Source organism: Oncorhynchus masou, chromosome 5 (assembly GCF_036934945.1).
Source record: "Oncorhynchus masou masou isolate Uvic2021 chromosome 5, UVic_Omas_1.1, whole genome shotgun sequence".
NCBI lineage: Eukaryota > Metazoa > Chordata > Actinopteri > Salmoniformes > Salmonidae > Oncorhynchus > Oncorhynchus masou.
In genome coordinates, this window is record NC_088216.1 from 4,863,359 (window position 1) to 4,886,171 (window position 22,813).

The following is a 22,813-nucleotide window of genomic DNA, read 5'->3' on the forward strand; positions in this document are numbered from 1 at the left end:
TGAGTTTTTCACCACAAAAGGGCTTAATTGCAGACAGAAATACTCCTCAGTTGCATGTGTTGTCCGGGTGGCTGGTCTCAGATGATCCCGCAGGTGAAAAGCCGGATGTGGAGGTCCTGGGCTGGCGTGGTTACATGTTGTCGGTGGTTGTGAGGCCGTTTGGACGTACTGCCAAATTCTCTAAAACGACGTTGGAGGCGGCTTATGGTAGAGAAGTTAACATTCAATTATCTGGCAACAGCTCTGGTGGACACACCTGCAGTCAGCATGCCAATTGCATGGTCCCTCAAAACTTGGGACATTTGTGGCATTATATGTTTTGTGACAACTACACATTTTAGAGTGGCCTTTTATTGTTCCCAGCACAAGGTGCACCTGTGTAATGATCATGCTGTTTAATCAGCTTCTTGATATGCCACACCTGTCAGGTGGATGGATTATCTTGGCAAAGGATAAAATTTCTAACAGGGATGTTAATAAATTTGTACACAACATTTGAGAGAAAGAAGCTTCTTGTGTGTATGGATCATTTCTGGGATCTTTTATTTCAGTTCATGAAACATAGGAGCAACACTTTACATGTTGCATTTATATTTTTGTTCAGTGGATTTTCACGTCAAAATTCATATCCACCCCAGAAACATGGTCATCAACTCACTTCATGCTACAACTGCAAAGTCATTCATTCATTTACATTTATACTATCATTAATTTCTACAATTGACCTGTCTGATGATAACATGACAACAGATATGAATTGACCTGTCTGATGATAACATGACAACAGATATAAATTGACCTGTCTGATGATAACATGACAACAGATATAAATATATTATCTCTTTCTCTCCCCCTCTCCCCCCCTCTCCCCCTCTCTCTCCCTCTCTCCCCCTCTCCCCCTCTCCCCCTCTCCCCCTCTCTCTCCCTCTCTCCCCCTCTCTCTCTCCCTCTCTCCCCCTCTCTCTCTCCCTCTCTCCCCCTCTCTCTCTCCCTCTCTCTACCCCCCTCTCCCTCCCCCTCTCGGCATGGGAAACACATGTTAAGTAGATAAAGAATAAAAATTAAGAGAAAACATTACACTCACAGAAGTTCCAAAAGAATAAAGACATTTCAAATGTCATAGTGTCTATATCTCTCGCATTCCTCCCTCACAGCATCACATGCCCTTGGCTCCTCCTCTTCCTCTTCCCCATCATCACACATTACAGTGTAATGTCCTGCTGAACCACCAGGGGGACCTAGAGATAGGGTTGCAAAATTGCTGAATATTTTAATAAATTCCCTAGTTTTCCCAAAATCACTGTTGGAGGATTCCGTGAATCAGGACGGTATAATCAGAGATGTTATATCGACTTCGCAGCTAGATTAGAATGGTTTAACCATGGTCTCTTGACTGACTCTCACACCTATTTTGGTTTGTTGTCAGTTTGTCCACAAGGGGGCGACACACTACTAGAGACCTATAGGTAGGATGTGTCATAGGATGAGCTGGGCTGCTCAAAACGAAAGGAAACTGTAGCGCTCTGCCATCGGGCTTCATTATTTTCCAGTCGGCTGGTTGCGCCTGGAGTGTCTGAAAATGGACTCATCAAAAGTAAGACAATATAGTTTGGAAAGGAAAACTTAGTATGTTACTATTTTATCTGTAAACGTCCCTGAAAAAGGTTGTTGATACAGTTAAGTAGGCTACATTGTATCCGTTTCATATTTGATTTACAGCAACATGGAAGTGCGAGATTGACTCGATCAAAGTAACGGAAAAAGTGATTTACATGATGAAATGCAAGAACATGTGATGTAATAGACATTAATGTTGACCTTTGAACTATATATTCTAATCTTGCTATGAATTCATAACGCATTAATATCATTTGTAATTCATAGCTAGTACTTGGCACGTCATTCGAACGAGTGAAGAAAGCGGAAATAGTTTATAATTTACTCTGTAACGTTAATTAACTGGTAAACTGTTGCGATTTCAATGAAGTGATGTTGTCAAGAGAACTGGTGTTCTCAACAATGACTATCTCATCCATTAAGTTTTATTACACGCCTAGACCCTAACCTGGTGTGGTCCTCAGTAAAAAAGACTTCAGACAAGACATACTGTGTGTGTTGTGTAGGTGGTAGCTGCCTCTGAGAAGGAACAGAAGCCAGCAGGGGAGGAGCGCGAAGAGACGTCCAGCACCTCTTCTGGAATGTGAGTGAACATATTGAGGATATTAGTCCAGGGTGCGAATTATGGGGGGCTCAAATAAACCGTCAGGGTTGGGAAGGTTACTTCCTAAATGTGATCCGTAATGTAATTTTTGGATTACCCAAACTCAGTAATGTAATCTGATTACATTCCGTTACTTTTAGATTACTTTCCCCTGAAGAGCCATTAGAAGAAGACAATAATGTATGTTAACATTTGAACGACATCTATCGCAGGATAAATCAATGTTAATGTTTACATAGCTGGCCATATATGGATGTTACATTTTACTTTGTGGTGGTTATTTTGGCTTCTTCTAACCCATCACTTTCCACTTCATATAATAATACGATTAAATTATATCTTTACATTAAAAACCAAAGTTTATCAGATTTCCAGTCATTCCAATAATGTTATACCCCTTCATGTTCAAGAAAAAACTTGGAAATATTGAAGTATAGATTAGCCAAAGTGTTTAACCTGAGCATGACCCCAAAACTACGGACTTAGCCAGCTTTACTCTGTTTATGATTTTGTTGTCATGGAGGACTGATTCGCCTCATTGATTCAAGTTGAAAAATAAATGCTGTTCTCGTGGAATGGCAGTGCTGTCATCAAGGCAGAGGGTCGCTACTTTGAAGAATGTCAAATACAAAATAGATTTTGATTTGTTCACTACATGATTCCTTATGTGTTATTTCATTGTTTTGATGTCTTCACTATTATTCGACAATGTAGAAAATAGTACAAATAAAGAAAAACCCTTGAATGAGGAGTGCCCAAATTTTGACTGGTACTGTATTTATAATTTCTAAGTCAAAAAATGGATGTAGCAACTACAGATTGGCCCTTTAAGCCTATCAAAAGTTTTAGGAAAAAAAGCCTCACTTTTATTCTATAGGCTGGGATCCACACTATGCAGCTGTTATTCTATAGGCTGGGATCCACACTATACAGCTGTTATTCTATAGGCTGGGATCCACACTATGCAGCTGTTATTCTATAGGCTGGGATCCACACTATGCAGCTGTTATTCTATAGGCTGGGATCCACACTATGCAGCTGTTATTCTATAGGCTGGGATCCACACTATGCAGCTGTTATTCTATAGGCTGGGATCCACACGATGCAGCTGTTATTCTATAGGCTGGGATCCACACGATGCAGCTGTTATTCTATAGGCTGGGATCCGCACTATGCAGCTGTTATTCTATAGGCTGGGATCCTCACTATGCAGCTGTTTTTCTATAGGCTGGGATCCACACTATGCAGCTGTTATTCTATAGGCTGGGATCCACACTATGGAGCTGTTGCAAGAGTGCATTTTTTCAGCTTAAACTTCTTGAATTCAACCATTATTGGGTTCAAATACACATTTAGATTTGTGATCAGCCATCCACAACCACCACAATCCATAAGCTAAATGAGAGAGCAGCAGTGTGTTTCACATCAATGAGCTATGTAGATCAATATTAAGTGATGTCCGTATCGCCGTCATCCTTACCTCAAAGCGTTTCTTCAAGTTTGATACCGACAGCAGTCGCACCATTGGAAGAAAGGGAGTGTTTTATGTCACATGATCTGTAAAGACTCCAAACATTCATGAATTATGGACAACTCATGAACTAGGGTGTAAACATGTTTTGATTCAACTCATGAACTAGTATGTAAACATGTTTTGATTCAACTCATGAACTAGGGTGTAAACATGTTTTGATTCAACTCATGAACTAGGGTGTAAACATGTTTTGATTCAACTCATGAACTAGGATGTAAACATGTTTTGATTCAACTCATGAACTAGGGTGTAAACATGTTTTGATTCAACTCATGAACTAGGATGTAAACATGTTTTGATTCATCTCATGAACTAGGGTGTAAACATGTTTTGATTCAACTCATGAACTAGGATGTAAACATGTTTTGATTCAACTCATGAACTAGGGTGTAAACATGTTTTGATTCAACTCATGAACGAGGGTGTAAACATGTTTTGATTCAACTCATGAACTAGGATGTAAACATGTTTTGATTCAACTCATGAACTAGGGTGTAAACATGTTTTGATTCAACTCATGAACTAGGGTGTAAACATGTTTTGATTCAACTCATGCACGAGGGTGTAAACATGTTTTGATTCAACTCATGAACTAGTATGTAAACATGTTTTGATTCAACTCATGAACTAGGGTGTAAACATGTTTTGATTCAACTCATGAACTAGGGTGTAAACATGTTTTGATTCAACTCATGAACTAGGATGTAAACATGTTTTGATTCAACTCATGAACTAGGATGTAAACATGTTTTGATTCATCTCATGAACTAGGGTGTAAACATGTTTTGATTCAACTCATGAACTAGGATGTAAACATGTTTTGATTCAACTCATGAACTAGGGTGTAAACATGTTTTGATTCAACTCATGAACGAGGGTGTAAACATGTTTTGATTCAACTCATGAACTAGGATGTAAACATGTTTTGATTCAACTCATGAACTAGGGTGTAAACATGTTTTGATTCAACTCATGAACTAGGGTGTAAACATGTTTTGATTCAACTCATGAACTAGGGTGTAAACATGTTTTGATTCAACTCATGAACTAGGATGTAAACATGTTTTGATTCAACTCATGAACTAGGATGTAAACATGTTTTGATTCAACTCATGAACTAGGATGTAAACATGTTTTGATTCAACTCATGAACTAGGATGTAAACATGATTTGATTCAACTCATGAACTAGGGTGTAAACATGTTTTGATTCAACTCATGAACTAGGGTGTAAACATGTTTTGATTCAACTCATGTATTATATTGAATGTTGGCTTCCTGTTCTGCGTGTGTTCATGTGTGTAAAATTGCCTCGTCTGAGAGTGTAGGCTACCAGCAGTGGTGTAGGTCTAGTGGAGGGTAAACACAATTGACCCACTTTTTTCAGACAAATGCAGTGAAGTATTGGGAGCGTTACTTTTTTTCACCGCAACTGGCTATCAGTGTTTACCCACCAATAATTTGACCACTACGTCACTGGCTACTGGTTCAGCCAATCAGAGTTTAGCCACCAATAATTTGACCACTACGTCACTGGCTACTGGTTCAGCCAATCAGAAGTTCATGGCAATACACATTGTAGTTTAATCTAGTAAATTGATCGTGTGTGTTAGGGTGACCATCCAGATGTTCCTGGGACAGTTTCAGTCCCATTTTAGATGTCAATTTGTCAACAAGAAGCATCAACTAATGTAGCTCTAATCAATGGCAGTCGCTGCATGTCATTATTCAGTCTTTATGGTGTTTTGTAACAGATGTCTATTTCTATTCATCACATGGTGTCAGTGTACATGCAGTCCACTGTTTAGATGGTGTCAGTGTACATGCAGTCCACTGTTTAGATGGTGTCAGTGTACATGCAGTCCACTGTTTAGATGGTGTCAGTGTACATGCAGTCCACTGTTTAGATGGTGTCAGTGTACATGCTGTTTAGATGGTGTCAGTGTACATGCAGTCTGCTGTTTAGATGGTGTCAGTGTACATGCAGTCCACTGTTTAGATGGTGTCAGTGTACATGCAGTCCACTGTTTAGATGGTGTCAGTGTACATGCTGTTTAGATGGTGTCAGTGTACATGCAGTCCACTGTTTAGATGGTGTCAGTGTACATGCAGTCCACTGTTTAGATGGTGTCAGTTAACATGCAGTCCACTGTTTAGATGGTGTCAGTGTACATGCTGTTTAGATGGTGTCAGTGTACATGCAGTCCACTGTTTAGATGGTGTCAGTGTACATGCTGTTTAGATGGTGTCAGTGTACATGCAGTCCACTGTTTAGATGGTGTCAGTGTACATGCAGTCCACTGTTTAGATGGTGTCAGTGTACATGCAGTCCACTGTTTAGATGGTGTCAGTGTACATGCTGTTTAGATGGTGTCAGTGTACATGCAGTCCGCTGTTTAGATGGTGTCAGTGTACATGCAGTCCACTGTTTAGATGGTGTCAGTGTACATGCAGTCCACTGTTTAGATGGTGTCAGTGTATATGCTGTTTAGATGGTGTCAGTGTACATGCAGTCCACTGTTTAGATGGTGTCAGTGTACATGCTGTTTAGATGGTGTCAGTGTACATGCAGTCCACTGTTTAGATGGTGTCAGTGTACATGCTGTTTAGATGGTGTCAGTGTACATGCAGTCCACTGTTTAGATGGTGTCAGTAAATATATGCTGTTTAGATGGTGTCATTGTACATGCAGTCCACTGTTTAGATGGTGTCAGTGTACATGCTGTTTAGATGGTGTCAGTGTACATGCAGTCCACTGTTTAGATGGTGTCAGTAATATATGCTGTTTAGATGGTGTCAGTGTACATGCTGTCCACTGTTTAGATGGTGTCAGTGTACATGCTGTCCACTGTTTAGATGGTGTCAGTGTACATGCTGTTTAGATGGTGTCAGTGTACATGCAGTCCACTGTTTAGATGGTGTCAGTGTACATGCTGTTTAGATGGTGTCAGTGTACATGCAGTCCACTGTTTAGATGGTGTCAGTGTACATGCAGTCCACTGTTTAGATGGTGTCAGTGTACATGCTGTTTAGATGGTGTCAGTGTACATGCAGTCCGCTGTTTAGATGGTGTCAGTGTACATGCAGTCCACTGTTTAGATGGTGTCAGTTAACATGCAGTCCACTGTTTAGATGGTGTCAGTGTACATGCTGTTTAGATGGTGTCAGTGTACATGCAGTCCACTGTTTAGATGGTGTCAGTAAATATATGCTGTTTAGATGGTGTCAGTGTACATGCTGTCCACTGTTTAGATGGTGTCAGTGTACATGCTGTCCACTGTTTAGATGGTGTCAGTGTACATGCTGTTTAGATGGTGTCAGTGTACATGCAGTCCACTGTTTAGATGGTGTCAGTGTACATGCTGTTTAGATGGTGTCAGTGTACATGCAGTCCACTGTTTAGATGGTGTCAGTGTACATGCAGTCCACTGTTTAGATGGTGTCAGTGTACATGCTGTTTAGATGGTGTCAGTGTACATGCAGTCTGCTGTTTAGATGGTGTCAGTGTACATGCAGTCCACTGTTTAGATGGTGTCAGTGTACATGCAGTCCACTGTTTAGATGGTGTCAGTGTACATGCAGTCCACTGTTTAGATGGTGTCAGTGTACATGCAGTCCACTGTTTAGATGGTGTCAGTGTACATGCTGTTTAGATGGTGTCAGTGTACATGCAGTCCACTGTTTAGATGGTGTCAGTGTACATGCTGTTTAGATGGTGTCAGTGTACATGCAGTCCACTGTTTAGATGGTGTCAGTGTACATGCAGTCCACTGTTTAGATGGTGTCAGTGTACATGCAGTCCACTGTTTAGATGGTGTCAGTGTACATGCAGTCCACTGTTTAGATGGTGTCAGTGTATATGCTGTTTAGATGGTGTCAGTGTACATGCAGTCCACTGTTTAGATGGTGTCAGTGTACATGCAGTCCACTGTTTAGATGGTGTCAGTGTATATGCTGTTTAGATGGTGTCAGTGTACATGCAGTCCACTGTTTAGATGGTGTCAGTGTACATGCTGTTTAGATGGTGTCAGTGTACATGCAGTCCACTGTTTAGATGGTGTCAGTGTACATGCTGTTTAGATGGTGTCAGTGTACATGCAGTCCACTGTTTAGATGGTGTCAGTAAATATATGCTGTTTAGATGGTGTCATTGTACATGCAGTCCACTGTTTAGATGGTGTCAGTGTACATGCTGTTTAGATGGTGTCAGTGTACATGCAGTCCACTGTTTAGATGGTGTCAGTAAATATATGCTGTTTAGATGGTGTCAGTGTACATGCTGTCCACTGTTTAGATGGTGTCAGTGTACATGCTGTCCACTGTTTAGATGGTGTCAGTGTACATGCTGTTTAGATGGTGTCAGTGTACATGCAGTCCACTGTTTAGATGGTGTCAGTGTACATGCTGTTTAGATGGTGTCAGTGTACATGCAGTCCACTGTTTAGATGGTGTCAGTGTACATGCAGTCCACTGTTTAGATGGTGTCAGTGTATATGCTGTTTAGATGGTGTCATTGTACATGCTGTTTAGATGGTTTCAGTGTACATGCAGTCCACTGTTTAGATGGTGTCATTGTACATGCAGTCCACTGTTTAGATGGTGTCAGTGTACATGCAGTCCACTGTTTAGATGGTGTCAGTGTACATGCAGTCCACTGTTTAGATGGTGTCAGTGTACATGCTGTCCACTGTTTAGATGGTGTCAGTGTATATGCTGTTTAGATGGTGTCAGTGTACATGCAGTCCACTGTTTAGATGGTGTCAGTGTATATGCTGTTTAGATGGTGTCAGTTAAAATGCAGTCCACTGTTTAGATGGTGTCAGTGTACATGCAGTCCACTGTTTAGATGGTGTCAGTGTACATGCAGTCCACTGTTTAGATGGTGTCAGTGTACATGCTGTTTAGATGGTGTCAGTGTACATGCAATCCACTGTTTAGATGGTGTCAGTGTACATGCAGTCCACTGTTTAGATGGTGTAATTATGTTGGAGTGATGAACATGTACAGGTAGTCTACTTTTGGTAGCATGTGGTGGTGGTGTAGGGGAACAGAACAGTGTAGTGACCACAGCATGTAGTGGTGGTGTAGGGGAACAGAACAGTGTAGTGACCACAGCATGTGGTGGTGGTGTAGGGGAACAGAACAGTGTAGTGACCACAGCATGTGGTGGTGCTGTAGAGGAACAGAACAGTGTAGTGACCACAGCATGTGGTGTAGGGGAACAGAACAGTGTAGTGACCACAGCATGTAGTGGTGGTGTAGGGGAACAGAACAGTGTAGTGACCACAGCATGTGGTGGTGGTGTAGGGGAACAGAACAGTGTAGTGACCACAGCATGTGGTGGTGTTGTAGGGGGACAGAACAGTGTAGTGACCACAGCATGTGGTGGTGCTGAAGGGGAACAGAACAGTGTAGTGACCACAGCATGTAGTGGTGGTGTAGGGGAACAGAACAGTGTAGTGACCACAGCATGTGGTGGTGTAGGGGAACAGAACAGTGTAGTGACCACAGCATGTAGTGGTGGTGTAGGGGAACAGAACAGTGTAGTGACCACAGCATGTGTTGTGTAGTAGGGGAACAGAACAGTGTAGTGACCACAGCATGTAGTGGTGCTGTAGGGGAACAGAACAGTGTAGTGACCACAGCATGTGTTGTGTAGTAGGAGAACAGAACAGTGTAGTGACCACAGCATGTGTTGTGTAGTAGGAGAACAGAACAGTGTAGTGACCACAGCATGTGTTGTGTAGTAGGAGAACAGAACAGTGTAGTGACCACAGCATGTGGTGGTGCTGAAGGGGAAAAGAACAGTGTAGTGACCACAGCATGTGGTGGTGCTGAAGGGGAAAAGAACAGTGTAGTGACCACAGCATGTGTTGTGTAGTAGGGGAACAGAACAGTGTAGTGACCACGGCATGTGGTGGTGTAGGGGAACAGAACAGTGTAGTGACCACAGCATGTGTTGTGTAGTAGGGGAACAGAACAGTGTAGTGACCACAGCATGTGGTGGTGCTGAAGGGGAAAAGAACAGTGTAGTGACCACAACATGTGGTGGTGCTGAAGGGGAACAGAACAGTGTAGTGACCACAGCATGTGTTGTGTAGTAGGGGAACAGAACAGTGTAGTGACCACAGCATGTAGTGGTGCTGTAGGGGAACAGAACAGTGTGGTGACCACTGCATGTGGTGGTGGTGTAGGGGAACAGAACAGTGTAGTGACCACAGCATGTGTTGTGTAGTAGGAGAACAGAACAGTGTAGTGCCACAGCATGTGTTGTGTAGTAGGAGAACAGAACAGTGTAGTGACCACAGCATGTGTTGTGTAGTAGGGGAACAGAACAGTGTAGTGACCACAGCATGTGTTGTGTATTAGGAGAACAGAGCAGTGTAGTGACCACAGCATGTGTTGTGTAGTAGGGGAACAGAACAGTGTAGTGACCACAGCATGTGGTGGTGCTGAAGGGGAAAAGAACAGTGTAGTGACCACAGCATGTGTTGTGTAGTAGGGGAACAGAACAGTGTAGTGACCACAGCATCTAGTGGTGGTGTAGGGGAACAGAGCAGTGTAGTGACCACAGCATCTAGTGGTGGTGTAGGGGAACAGAACAGTGTGTGACTGTTTCCTGTGTCCAGGTTGACCCCGTCTGGAGAGAAGCGTCGTGGTCTGGAGACTGTGATCTCTAGGCTGGAGATGCTGAATGTGGGAAAGGTAGGTAACTTGGTAAGTGTGTGTGTGTGCATGTGTGCGTGTGTGTGTGCATGTGTGTGCGCGTGTGCATGTGCGTGTGTGTGCATGTGTGTGCATGTGTGCGTATGTGTGCATGTGTGCGTGTGTGCGTGTGTGTGCATGTGTGTGTGTGTGCATGTGTGCGCGTGTGTGCATGTGTGCGTGTGTGCATGTGTGTGCATGTGTGCATGTGTGTGCATGTGTGCATGTGTGTGCGTGTGTGTGCGCGTGTGCGTGCGTGTGTGTGTGCATGTGTGTGCGCGTGTGCATGTGTGTGCATGTGTGCGTGTGTGTGCATGTGTGCCTGTGTGTGCATGTGTGCATGTGTGTGCGTGTGTGCGTGCATGTGTGCGTGTGTGCATGTGTGCGTGTGTGTGCATGTGTGTGTGTGTGCATGTGTGCATGTGTGCATGTGTGTGCATGTGTGTGTGTGTGCATGTGTGTGCATGTGTGCATGTGTGTGCATGTGTGCGTGTGTGTGCGTGTGTGTGCATGTGTGCCTGTGTGCATGTGTACGTGTGTGTGCATGTGTGCGTGCATGTGTGCATGTGTGCATGTGTGCATGTGTGCGTGTGTGTGCATGTGTGTGCATGTGTGCATGTGTGCGCGTGTGTGCATGTGTGTGTGTGTGTGTGCATGTGTGCATGTGTGCGCGTGTGTGTATGTCTGTGTGTGTGTAAGTTCCTAATGTAATGTATTTCATGATGATATGTGATATTGAGAGACCAGTAGAAATATTCTAGTACGTCTTAACAATATTAATTTATTCATGTTCTTTATTTTATTTCAGTAGTCAGGTTTTATATTCCTTCCTCACTGTTGTCATCTTTGTTGTTTTAGAAAACATTGGATATTCCAGCTCTGCTGCTGACCACTCTGGAGGAGATGAACTCAGGTGAGTTAAGGAGATTCCAGTCTTACCCGACTAGTGGCAGGATATGTGGCTTTCCTCCCATCCCAGAGAGCCAGCTGAAGAACACTGACAGACAGAACACAGTGAATCAGATGGTGAAGAGATACGGCCCTGAGGGAGCTGTGGGGATCACACTGAGGATCCTGAGGGAGATGGATCTGGATGATCTGGCAGAGAATTTAAAGAGAGATCACACCAGAGGTAACATAACAACAATGTACACCAATCTACACATCACCATCACAGTTCAGTGTAGGTCTAACCAAAAAGAACATTCAACTGACTTCATAATAACATTCAGCAGACTCCTCTTTTATAATGTTTATTCATGATGTATCCAGGTGACTCCTCTTTTATAATGTTTATTCATGATGTATCCAGGTGACTCCTCTTTTATAATGTTTATTCATGATGTATCCAGGTGACCCCTCTTTTATAATGTTTATTCATGATGTATCCAGGTGACCCCTCTTTTATAATGTTTATTCATGATGTATCCAGGTGACCCCTATTTTATAATGTTTATTCATGATGTATCCAGGTGACTCCTCTTTTATAATGTTTATTCATGATGTATCCAGGTGACCCCTCTTTTATAATGTTTATTCATGATGTATCCAGGTGACCCCTCTTTTATAATGTTTATTCATGATGTATCCAGGTGACCCCTCTTTTATAATGTTTATTCATGATGTATCCAGGTGACCCCTCTTTTATAATGTTTATTCATTATGTATCCAGGTGACCCCTCTTTTATAATGTTTATTCATGATGTATCCAGGTGACCCCTCTTTTATAATGTTTATTCATGATGTATCCAGGTGACTCCTCTTTTATAATGTTTATTCATGATGTATCCAGGTGACCCCTCTTTTATAATGTTTATTCATGATGTATCCAGGTGACCCCTCTTTTATAATGTTTATTCATGATGTATCCAGGTGACCCCTCTTTTATAATGTTTATTCATGATGTATCCAGGTGACCCCTCTTTTATAATGTTTATTCATGATGTATCCAGGTGACTCCTCTTTTATAATGTTTATTCATGATGTATCCAGGTGACCCCTCTTTTATAATGTTTATTCATGATGTATCCATGTGACCCCTCTTTTATAATGTTTATTCATGATGTATCCAGGTGACCCCTCTTTTATAATGTTTATTCATGATGTATCCAGGTGACTCCTCTTTTATAATGTTTATTAATGATGTATCCAGGTGACTCCTCTTTTATAATGTTTATTCATGATGTATCCAGGTGACCCCTCTTTTATAATGTTTATTCATGATGTATCCAGGTGACTCCTCTTTTATAATGTTTATTCATGATGTATCCAGGTGACCCCTCTTTTATAATGTTTATTCATGATGTATCCAGGTGACTCCTCTTTTATAATGTTTATTCATGATGTATCCAGGTGACTCCTCTTTTATAATGTTTATTCATGATGTATCCAGGTGACCCCTCTTTTATAATGTTTATTCATGATGTATCCAGGTGACCCCTCTTTTATAATGTTTATTCATGATGTATCCAGGTGACCCCTCTTTTATAATGTTTATTCATGATGTATCCAGGTGACCCCTCTTTTATAATGTTTATTCATGATGTATCCAGGTGACCCCTCTTTTATAATGTTTATTCATGATGTATCCAGGTGACCCCTCTTTTATAATGTTTATTCATGATGTATCCAGGTGACCCCTCTTTTATAATGTTTATTCATGATGTATCCAGGTGACCCCTCTTTTATAATGTTTATTCATGATGTATCCAGGTGACCCCTCTTTTATAATGTTTATTCATGATGTGTCCAGGTGACTCCTCTTTTATAATGTTTATTCATTATGTATCCAGGTGACCCCATGATGATTAAACAACAATCCAACATTCATTACATTACATACATACAGTCACCAATACAGTAGTGAAGATTTCACAAACAGATGAGACTTCCTAATCATGACTGTATATCTCTTCCTGAGCTTCCTAATCTGGAAGATGAACCAGCATGATCTGGCAGAGAAGTTAGAGGTCAGAGAAGTAGGACTGTAGACAAGAACCCTAACTGACTCTCTATCCCCCTCCTATCTTCCCCTCTATTTCCCCACTTTCTCAGGTATTCCCACTGTCTGGTACAAGTCCTCAGTCCAACCCAGGCCCTTCGACAGCTCAATACCCCCCCGTTTCTCCAGCTCCTCCTCCTTCCTTCTCTCTGGCTCGTCTAAGGAGTTGTCATTAACTACTGGTAGCTCAGGACAGCTCAGCTCACAGGTAAGAGGAACGGTTAGAGAAGTGTAGGATTACTTCTACCCTCATATGTTAAAACACCTGTACTCACTGTCATAGTCAGTTCTACAGTTCTACCCTCACATGTTACATCACCTGTACTCACTGTCATAGTCAGTTCTACAGTTCTACCCTCATATGTTAAAACACCTGTACTCATTGTCATATTCAGTTCTACAATATGAAATTATACAGTACACACATACAGCCTAGATAATTAATTAATCTCTCATGTACACTGAGTGGTGGGGGTCAGGCTGCAACACGCACCAAAAAAGTGCTGAGTGTATTCCTGTACCACGTTGTGTGTGGCGATGTTCATGTTCTTTATATCAGTAGTCTGTATTTCTATTCTCTTATATCTTGTCATCTTTGTTATTTTAGAGATCCTCCATGTTGGATGTTCCAGCTCTGCTGCTGACCACTCTGAAGGAGCTCACTGAAGAACAGCTGAAGATATTTCAGTTTTACTTGTGTGCTGCACAAGTGTCATTCACTAGTGGCAGGATGTTAGGCTCTCCTCCCATCCCAGAGAGTCAGCTGGAGAACACTGACAGACAGGTCACAGTGGATCAGATGGTGAAGAGATACGACCCTGAGGAAGCTGTGGAGATCACAATCTGGATCCTGAGGGAGATGGATCTGGATGATCTGGCAGAGAAGTTAGAGAGATATCACACCAGAGGTAACATAACAACAATGTACACCAATCTATACATCACAGTTCAGTGTAGGTCTAACCAGAAAGAACATTCAACTGACTCCATAATAACATTCAGCAGACTCTTTTATTTATTGTGTGAATCCAGGTGATCTCATTGAGATTAAACAGAAAGCAATCATTCATTACATATAATATATTAAATCAACAGTACAATGGCTCAGTAGACATCGGTAAGATATTACAAGATATTACAGATTGCACTGTCTAATCATGTCACGCCTGCTCCCGCTCCCCCTCTCTGGCCCTCGAAGGCACCAGGCTCCCCAGCATTAAGCACTCCTGCCACCATCATTACACACACCTGCCTTCCCCCGTCACGCGCATCAGCGATTATTGGACTCACCTGGACTCAATCGCCTGTGCCATATCCTCCCCTATATCTGTCTGTTCCAAATATCTGTTCCCTGCTTCAGGAATAATGTTAGTTTGTCGTCGCGTAGCGGGTTCTGAGGGCGTCTGTTCCTCATTTAATGTTCAACTCCCCGTACCTGCTTCGCTTCTCCAGCGTTGGTTCTTACAAATCATGGCTGTACATCTCTTCTTGAGCTACCTACATTCTAACCAATCAACAGAAGAGTCAGTTAGTAAGAGTAATGTTTGTAGGGGACAAGCTTATTGACAGTACAGTCAATACTGATATAAGAAAAAGAAGCCTGGAGGCGACGCTAAACCATGAATATATCTGACATGTAGGACATCTCTCTCTCTATCTGACATGTAGGACATCTCTCTCTCTATCTGACATGTAGGACATCTCTCTCTCTCTATCTGACATGTAGGACATCTCTCTCTCTCTATCTGACATGTAGGACATCTCTCTCTCTCTATCTGACATGTAGGACATCTCTCTCTCTGACATGTAGGACATCTCTCTCTCTGACATGTAGGACATCTCTCTCTCTCTCTGACATGTAGGACATCTCTCTCTCTCTCTCTGACATGTAGGACATCTCTCTCTCTCTGACATGTAGGACATCTCTCTCTCTCTGACATGTAGGACATCTGTCTCTCTATCTGACATGTAGGACATCTGTCTCTCTATCTGACATGTAGGACATCTCTCTCTCTATCTGACATGTAGGACATCTCTCTCTCTCTCTATCTGACATGTAGGACATCTCTCTCTCTCTCTATCTGACATGTAGGACATCTCTCTCTCTCTCTGACATGTAGGACATCTCTCTCTCTCTCTCTATCTGACATGTAGGACATCTCTCTCTCTCTCTGACATGTAGGACATCTCTCTCTCTCTGACATGTAGGACATCTCTCTCTCTCTCTGACATGTAGGACATCTCTCTCTCTCTCTATCTGACATGTAGGACATCTCTCTCTCTCTATCTGACATGTAGGACATCTCTCTCTCTCTATCTGACATGTAGGACATCTATCTGACATGTAGGACATCTCTCTCTCTCTATCTGACATGTAGGACATCTCTCTCTCTCTATCTGACATGTAGGACATCTCTCTCTCTCTCTGACATGTAGGACATCTCTCTCTCTCTCTCTGACATGTAGGACATCTCTCTCTCTCTCTCTCTGACATGTAGGACATCTCTCTCTCTCTCTGACATGTAGGACATCTCTCTCTCTCTCTCTGACATGTAGGACATCTCTCTCTCTCTCTCTGACATGTAGGACATCTCTCTCTCTCTCTGACATGTAGGACATCTCTCTCTCTCTCTCTCTGACATGTAGGACATCTGTCTCTCTATCTGACATGTAGGACATCTGTCTCTCTATCTGACATGTAGGACATCTGTCTCTCTATCTGACATGTAGGACATCTCTCTCTCTCTCTATCTGACATGTAGGACATCTCTCTCTCTCTCTCTATCTGACATGTAGGACATCTCTCTCTCTCTCTCTATCTGACATGTAGGACATCTCTCTCTCTCTGACATGTAGGACATCTCTCTCTCTCTCTGACATGTAGGACATCTCTCTCTCTCTCTCTGACATGTAGGACATCTCTCTCTCTCTCTCTCTGACATGTAGGACATCTCTCTCTCTCTCTCTGACATGTAGGACATCTCTCTCTCTCTCTCTCTGACATGTAGGACATCTCTCTCTCTCTCTCTGACATGTAGGACATCTCTCTCTCTCTCTGACATGTAGGACATCTCTCTCTCTCTCTCTGACATGTAGGACATCTCTCTCTCTCTCTCTATCTGACATGTAGGACATCTCTCTCTCTCTCTATCTGACATGTAGGACATCTCTCTCTCTCTGACATGTAGGACATCTCTCTCTCTCTCTATCTGACATGTAGGACATCTCTCTCTCTCTCTATCTGACATGTAGGACATCTCTCTCTCTCTATCTGACATGTAGGACATCTCTCTCTCTCTATCTGACATGTAGGACATCTCTCTCTCTCTCTCTCTATCTGACATGTAGGACATCTCTCTCTCTCTCTCTCTCTCTCTGACATGTAGGACATCTCTCTCTCTCTCTCTATCTGACATGTAGGACATCTCTCTCTCTCTATCTGACATGTAGGACATCTCTCTCTCTCTCTATCTGACATGTAGGACATCTCTCTCTCTCTCTCTCTCTCTATCTGACATGTAGGACATCTCTCTCTCTCTATCTGACATGTAGGATATCTGTCTCTCTCTCTGACGTATAGGACATCTCTCTCTCTCTCTCTGACATGTAGGACATCTCTCTCTCTCTCTCTATCTGACATGTAGGACATCTCTCTCTCTCTATCTGACATGTAGGACATCTCTCTCTCTCTATCTGACATGTAGGACATCTCTCTCTCTCTCTATCTGACATCTCTCTCTCTCTCTCTATCTGACATGTAGGACATCTCTCTCTCTCTATCTGACATGTAGGACATCTCTCTCTCTCTCTATCTGACATGTAGGACATCTCTCTCTCTCTCTGACATGTAGGACATCTCTCTCTCTCTCTGACATGTAGGACATCTCTCTCTCTCTCTGACATGTAGGACATCTCTCTCTCTCTCTCTCTATCTGACATGTAGGACATCTCTCTCTCTCTCTATCTGACATGTAGGACATCTCTCTCTCTCTCTCTATCTGACATGTAGGACATCTCTCTCTCTCTGACATGTAGGACATCTCTCTCTCTCTCTCTATCTGACATGTAGGACATCTCTCTCTCTCTCTGACATGTAGGACATCTCTCTCTCTCTCTGACATGTAGGACATCTCTCTCTCTCTGACATGTAGGACATCTCTCTCTCTCTCTCTCTGACATGTAGGACATCTCTCTCTCTCTCTCTGACATGTAGGACATCTCTCTCTCTCTCTATCTGACATGTAGGACATCTCTCTCTCTCTGACATGTAGGACATCTCTCTCTCTCTGACATGTAGGACATCTCTCTCTCTCTCTATCTGACATGTAGGACATCTCTCTCTCTCTCTCTATCTGACATGTAGGACATCTCTCTCTCTCTATCTGACATGTAGGACATCTCTCTCTCTCTCTGACATGTAGGACATCTCTCTCTCTCTCTCTATCTGACATGTAGGACATCTCTCTCTCTCTCTATCTGACATGTAGGACATCTCTCTCTCTCTCTCTCTATCTGACATGTAGGACATCTCTCTCTCTATCTGACATGTAGGACATCTCTCTCTCTCTCTATCTGACATGTAGGACATCTCTCTCTCTCTCTCTGACATGTAGGACATCTCTCTCTCTCTGACATGTAGGACATCTCTCTCTCTCTCTCTCTGACATGTAGGACATCTCTCTCTCTCTCTGACATGTAGGACATCTCTCTCTCTATCTGACATGTAGGACATCTCTCTCTCTATCTGACATGTAGGACATCTCTCTCTCTGACATGTAGGACATCTCTCTCTCTCTCTGACATGTAGGACATCTCTCTCTCTGACATGTAGGACATCTCTCTCTCTCTATCTGACATGTAGGACATCTCTCTCTCTCTATCTGACATGTAGGACATCTCTCTCTCTATCTGACATGTAGGACATCTCTCTCTCTATCTGACATGTAGGACATCTCTCTCTCTGACATGTAGGACATCTCTCTCTCTGACATGTAGGACATCTCTCTCTCTGACATGTAGGACATCTCTCTCTATCTGACATGTAGGACATCTCTCTCTCTGACATGTAGGACATCTCTCTCTCTCTGACATGTAGGACATCTCTCTCTCTCTATCTTTTCCAGCTTGGCTGCTGAACTCTCTGGAGGAGCTGAACATAAACGAGCTGAAGACATTTCAAAACTACCTGACTAGTGGCAGGCTGCTTGGCTTTCCTCCCATGCCAAAGAGCCAGCTGGAGAACACTGACAGACAGGTCATAGTGGATCTGATGATGAATATATACGGCCCTGAGAGAGCTGTGGAGATCACACTGAGGATCCTGAGGGATATGAATGACCATGATCTCACTGAGAAGTTACAGAGTGATCACACAGGTAAAACAACATGAATCTGTTCTTTAAAAGTTCAATTAGTTGTTTATAGCTACTTTGAGTAAGGGCATCTTTCCTTCACACAATGAGAACCCTCCGGCCCTGAGGAAGCTGTGGAGATCACACCGGAGATCCTGAAGAAGATGAACTGGGATGATCTGTCAAAGAAGATAGAGAGAGAGGTGAGGAGGCGAGGGAATGTTTGGGTTCACAACAACAATACCTTCTAAAAGACATGGAGACAAGCTGATGAACAATGACCAACAGAAAGAGAGTCACCAAATGAAATCCTCTTCTAGTTGGCTTTCATCTAGCAAGGGTTCAATTGGAGTGAGGAACAAGTCAGAGTACTGACAGCTTGCTTAATTCCCATGGAGAAGTGATACATCACAGAGATTATAAGGCTTCCCTAATGCCATAGAGAAGTTAAACATCACAGAGATTATAAGGCTTCCCTAATGCCATGGTGAAGTTAAACACACCAGAGATTATAAGGCTTCCCTAATGCCATGGTGAAGTTAAACATCATAGAGATTATAAGGCTTCCCTAATGCCATGGAGAAGTTAAACATCACAGAGATTATAAGGCTTCCCTAATGCCATGGAGAAGTTAAACATCACAGAGATTATAAGGCTTCCCTAATGCCATGGAGAAGTTAAACATCACAGAGATTATAAGGCTTCCCTAATGCCATGGTGAAGTTAAACATCACAGAGATTTTAAGGCTTCCCTAATGCCATGGTGAAGTTAAACATCACAGAATGTAGAACAGTGGACCAGGGCCTGTGTACTACTGACCCTCACCTGGTAAGACCTTCGCTGTAAAGACAGACAGACAGTTCGAACCGACCGACCAGTTGAATATTTAAGCAATAAGGTCCGAAGGGGTGTGGTATATGGCCAATATACCACGGCTAAGGGCTGTTCTTAGTCACCATACAAAGTAAACAGCCTGCATACAACCCTGAGCCGTGGTATATTGGCCATATACCACAACCCCCAGAGGAGCCTTACTGCTATTATACACTGGTTACCAACATAATTAGAGAAGTAAAAAATAAATGTTTTGTCATACCCCGGCTGTCAGCCAATCAGCATTCAGGGCTCAAACCACCCAGTTGATAAGAACAGATTTGTTCAGTATATATTGTTTCTACATTTTAGAGGTTTCCTGAGGACTATAATCAGGAGGACAGTGGAACATACCGGTAACTTGGTCTTCTCTTTACTTGTTTTTACAGTTATAGTTTTCCATTTATGAAAGAATAATAGATACATTTAAATGTAACTTATTTAACTTTAAGAATATGAAATCTTAAAGAACAGTTCATGCCATTTGTCATTTTAAAAGAAACACCAACACTGCTCTTGCCAGAATCCCTTATTTAAGATCTAATTAAACAACTTACATAAACAACGTGAAACTGGCAGTGTGCAGGTATTTATTTAGCTTTAAAGATATCATTGAATTATTCCCACACACCTATAAGAAGCAAACTCAGATGTGCTTTTCCTATTTTAAATGCATTGTATGTCATACATTTGTTATACACTACAGGTTAGAGTGCCCCAGTGCAGGTCTGTTCCAGTGCCCCAGTGCAGGTCTGTTCCAGTGCCCCAGTGCAGGTCTGTTCCAGTGCCCCAGTGCAGGTCTGTTCCAGTGCCCCAGTGCAGGTCTGTTCCAGTGCCCCAGTGCAGGTCTGTTCCAGTGCCCCAGTGCAGGTCTGTTCCAGTGCCCCAGTGCAGGTCTGTTCCAGTGCAGGTCTGTTCCAGTGCCCCAGTGCAGGTCTGTTCCAGTGCCCCAGTGCAGGTCTGTTCCAGTGCCCCAGTGCAGGTCTGTTCCAGTGCCCCAGTGCAGGTCTGTTCCAGTGCCCCAGTGCAGGTCTGTTCCAGTGCCCCAGTGCAGGTCTGTTCCAGTGCCCCAGTGCAGGTCTGTTCCAGTGCAGTATAACAGGCCTGGTGTTTAGGATGGAGGGAGAGGGAGAGGTGCTCTATATGACAGTCCACTGGGACAGGAGGCTTCTATCCCAGAGAGGCAAGAGACCTGCAGGACCCCTGTTCAAGTTTACATGCCTTAAGGGGTCTGTCAGTCAACTACACCTCCCACACTGTGAGATCTGCCCTGGTAACTACACCTCAAACATACTGTGAGATCTGCCCTGGTAACTACACAGTTAATAAGACAAGTGATTGTAGTGTTTTCTATCTCTTGTTACTTTCTAACCAACAATGCTGTTTTCTTTTTCTTTCCCAGGTGGTGGATGTGACTTCCTGTCTGTAGCCCATGTGACTGATGACATCATTGAGTTTATCCCTCCTCGTAAGATAACAGAAACACATGTCATAATAAACATCGCTGGATTCTGTGCTTATGGCCTCACCAAGGAGAAGGATGCTCCTGTCTTCCCTATCAAAGCCCAGGTGTTGTTGTTCTACCGTCCATCAGATGACCCTGACCTGGAACCTGTACTGCACGTGTTGTTGCTGCCTCGGAACGTTGTCCGAATGAAGGTGACAACTGTAATGCCATAACGGACATTTTTACTTATTGTCCTATCGGGGATTTGAAATTAATTCTGAATCCTAGTTATTGTTATTGAGAAGATATTTTGCTCTCATCAAGATAATCTACTGCTCTACTCCAGGTGCAAGAGGAGAGGGCGAGGAGGAATGGCATGAGAGAAACCTTCATTGAAACAACCTCTGACTGTGAACTGACCCCTGATCAGATTTACAGCCTCTCCACTGATGGGTATCATAAGGTGACACCTAAGGTAGTGATGGTTAATAGTTCAACATCCACTGAATAACAGGAAAAACAGCTGGACTCAATCAGATCCACCTTAAACTCCTGATAACCAACAACTGCATAGCAGCTTCATCGTGTTGATTTAGATGATGTCAGAGAGGAAAAACCAATCAGATGCACTGAGTGACATTAGTAATAATCCCATATAGCCTTGTCACAAGTTGGAACAGTGGAACATGTTGGTAATATACACCTTGATTGGGATGATACAGGTGTGGTTTTGTGACAATGACAAGACCAGCCGCTCAGCGATTCCACCTCCGACATATCACCTCAATAAAACCAATGATCTGCCGTGCAGGTGTCAGGTAGCCTGGGTTAGTGCTGGAACTGACTGAATCAAAGACTTCAAGAGGAAGTTAATGTTGTTCAACGCCAATAAAACCAATGATCTGCCGTGCAGGTGTCAGGTAGCCTGGGTTAGTGCTGGAACTGACTGAATCAAAGACTTCAAGAGGAAGTTAATGTTGTTCAACACCAATAAAACCAATGATCTGCCGTGCAGGTGTCAGGTAGCCTGGGTTAGTGCTGGAACTGACTGAATCAAAGACTTCAAGAGGAAGTTAATGTTGTTCAACTGACACTGTCTTATGTTTGTCCATTTTTTGATCCAGAACAAGAAGTTTGATAATGATAAAGACTACGAAAACTACACCACAACGTTCGCGGTGTTCTTACCTGCCAAAGTTAAAAAAGCTGAACTGACATTGAAGAAGAAGAAGAATATAGCCTGGTCCGTATTAGACCTACTGTCCAGTCTATTTGTGAATCATGAATATCCGTGGAAGGGTTTCTACAGATATCAAGGTAACAGTTCAGATAAAACAGTCCATATTTTGTAAAGCACTAATCGGTGTAATGTAAACTCCTTACTCCCAAGGAGAGACAGGCCTACCGCTGGTCAGAGTAGCATAATTAATGACTATTACTGATGGCCTGTATTGTAAGATCAATACAACTGAATTATACTATTTTTCTGATATATATTTTTCTGATATAAGTTGATCGTACTTTTAACATTCGTAATATATACACTTGAGGTTATAGACCCTTTTTCTCCTCTCTCTGTCCAAGCCCCTCTCCCTGCAGCCACTCCTGCCAAACCCCCTATTTTCCCAGGACAAGACTTCATTCCAAAACATAGGATTGCTCTAGAAACTCGCCTGGGACT

General features: G+C 42.8%; 1 protein-coding gene across 8 annotated transcripts; it reads left to right on the forward strand.

The window, feature by feature from the left end:
- Positions 1–1,438: 1,438 nt before the first annotated feature.
- Positions 1,439–21,253, forward strand: LOC135531206 (uncharacterized). 8 transcript variants are annotated; one of them, XM_064959341.1, is made up of 11 exons: positions 1,443–1,594; positions 2,124–2,200; positions 10,384–10,471; positions 11,318–11,591; positions 13,514–13,668; positions 14,068–14,368; positions 18,584–18,835; positions 18,923–19,014; positions 19,998–20,041; positions 20,392–20,763; positions 21,088–21,184. In XM_064959341.1, the coding sequence occupies exons 1-11, from the start codon at positions 1,580–1,582 to the stop codon at positions 21,098–21,100; spliced, it is 1,683 nt and encodes a 560-aa protein (XP_064815413.1). In that variant the 5' UTR covers positions 1,443–1,579; the 3' UTR covers positions 21,101–21,184. The 8 variants fall into 8 exon arrangements, 7 of the variants coding, with proteins under 7 accessions (XP_064815419.1, XP_064815426.1, XP_064815413.1 ...); XR_010453974.1 differs by having other exon boundaries at positions 1,444–1,594; positions 20,392–20,995; positions 21,088–21,173; XM_064959347.1 differs by having other exon boundaries at positions 1,439–1,594; positions 11,318–11,372; positions 20,392–21,177.
- Positions 21,254–22,813: the final 1,560 nt, after the last annotated feature.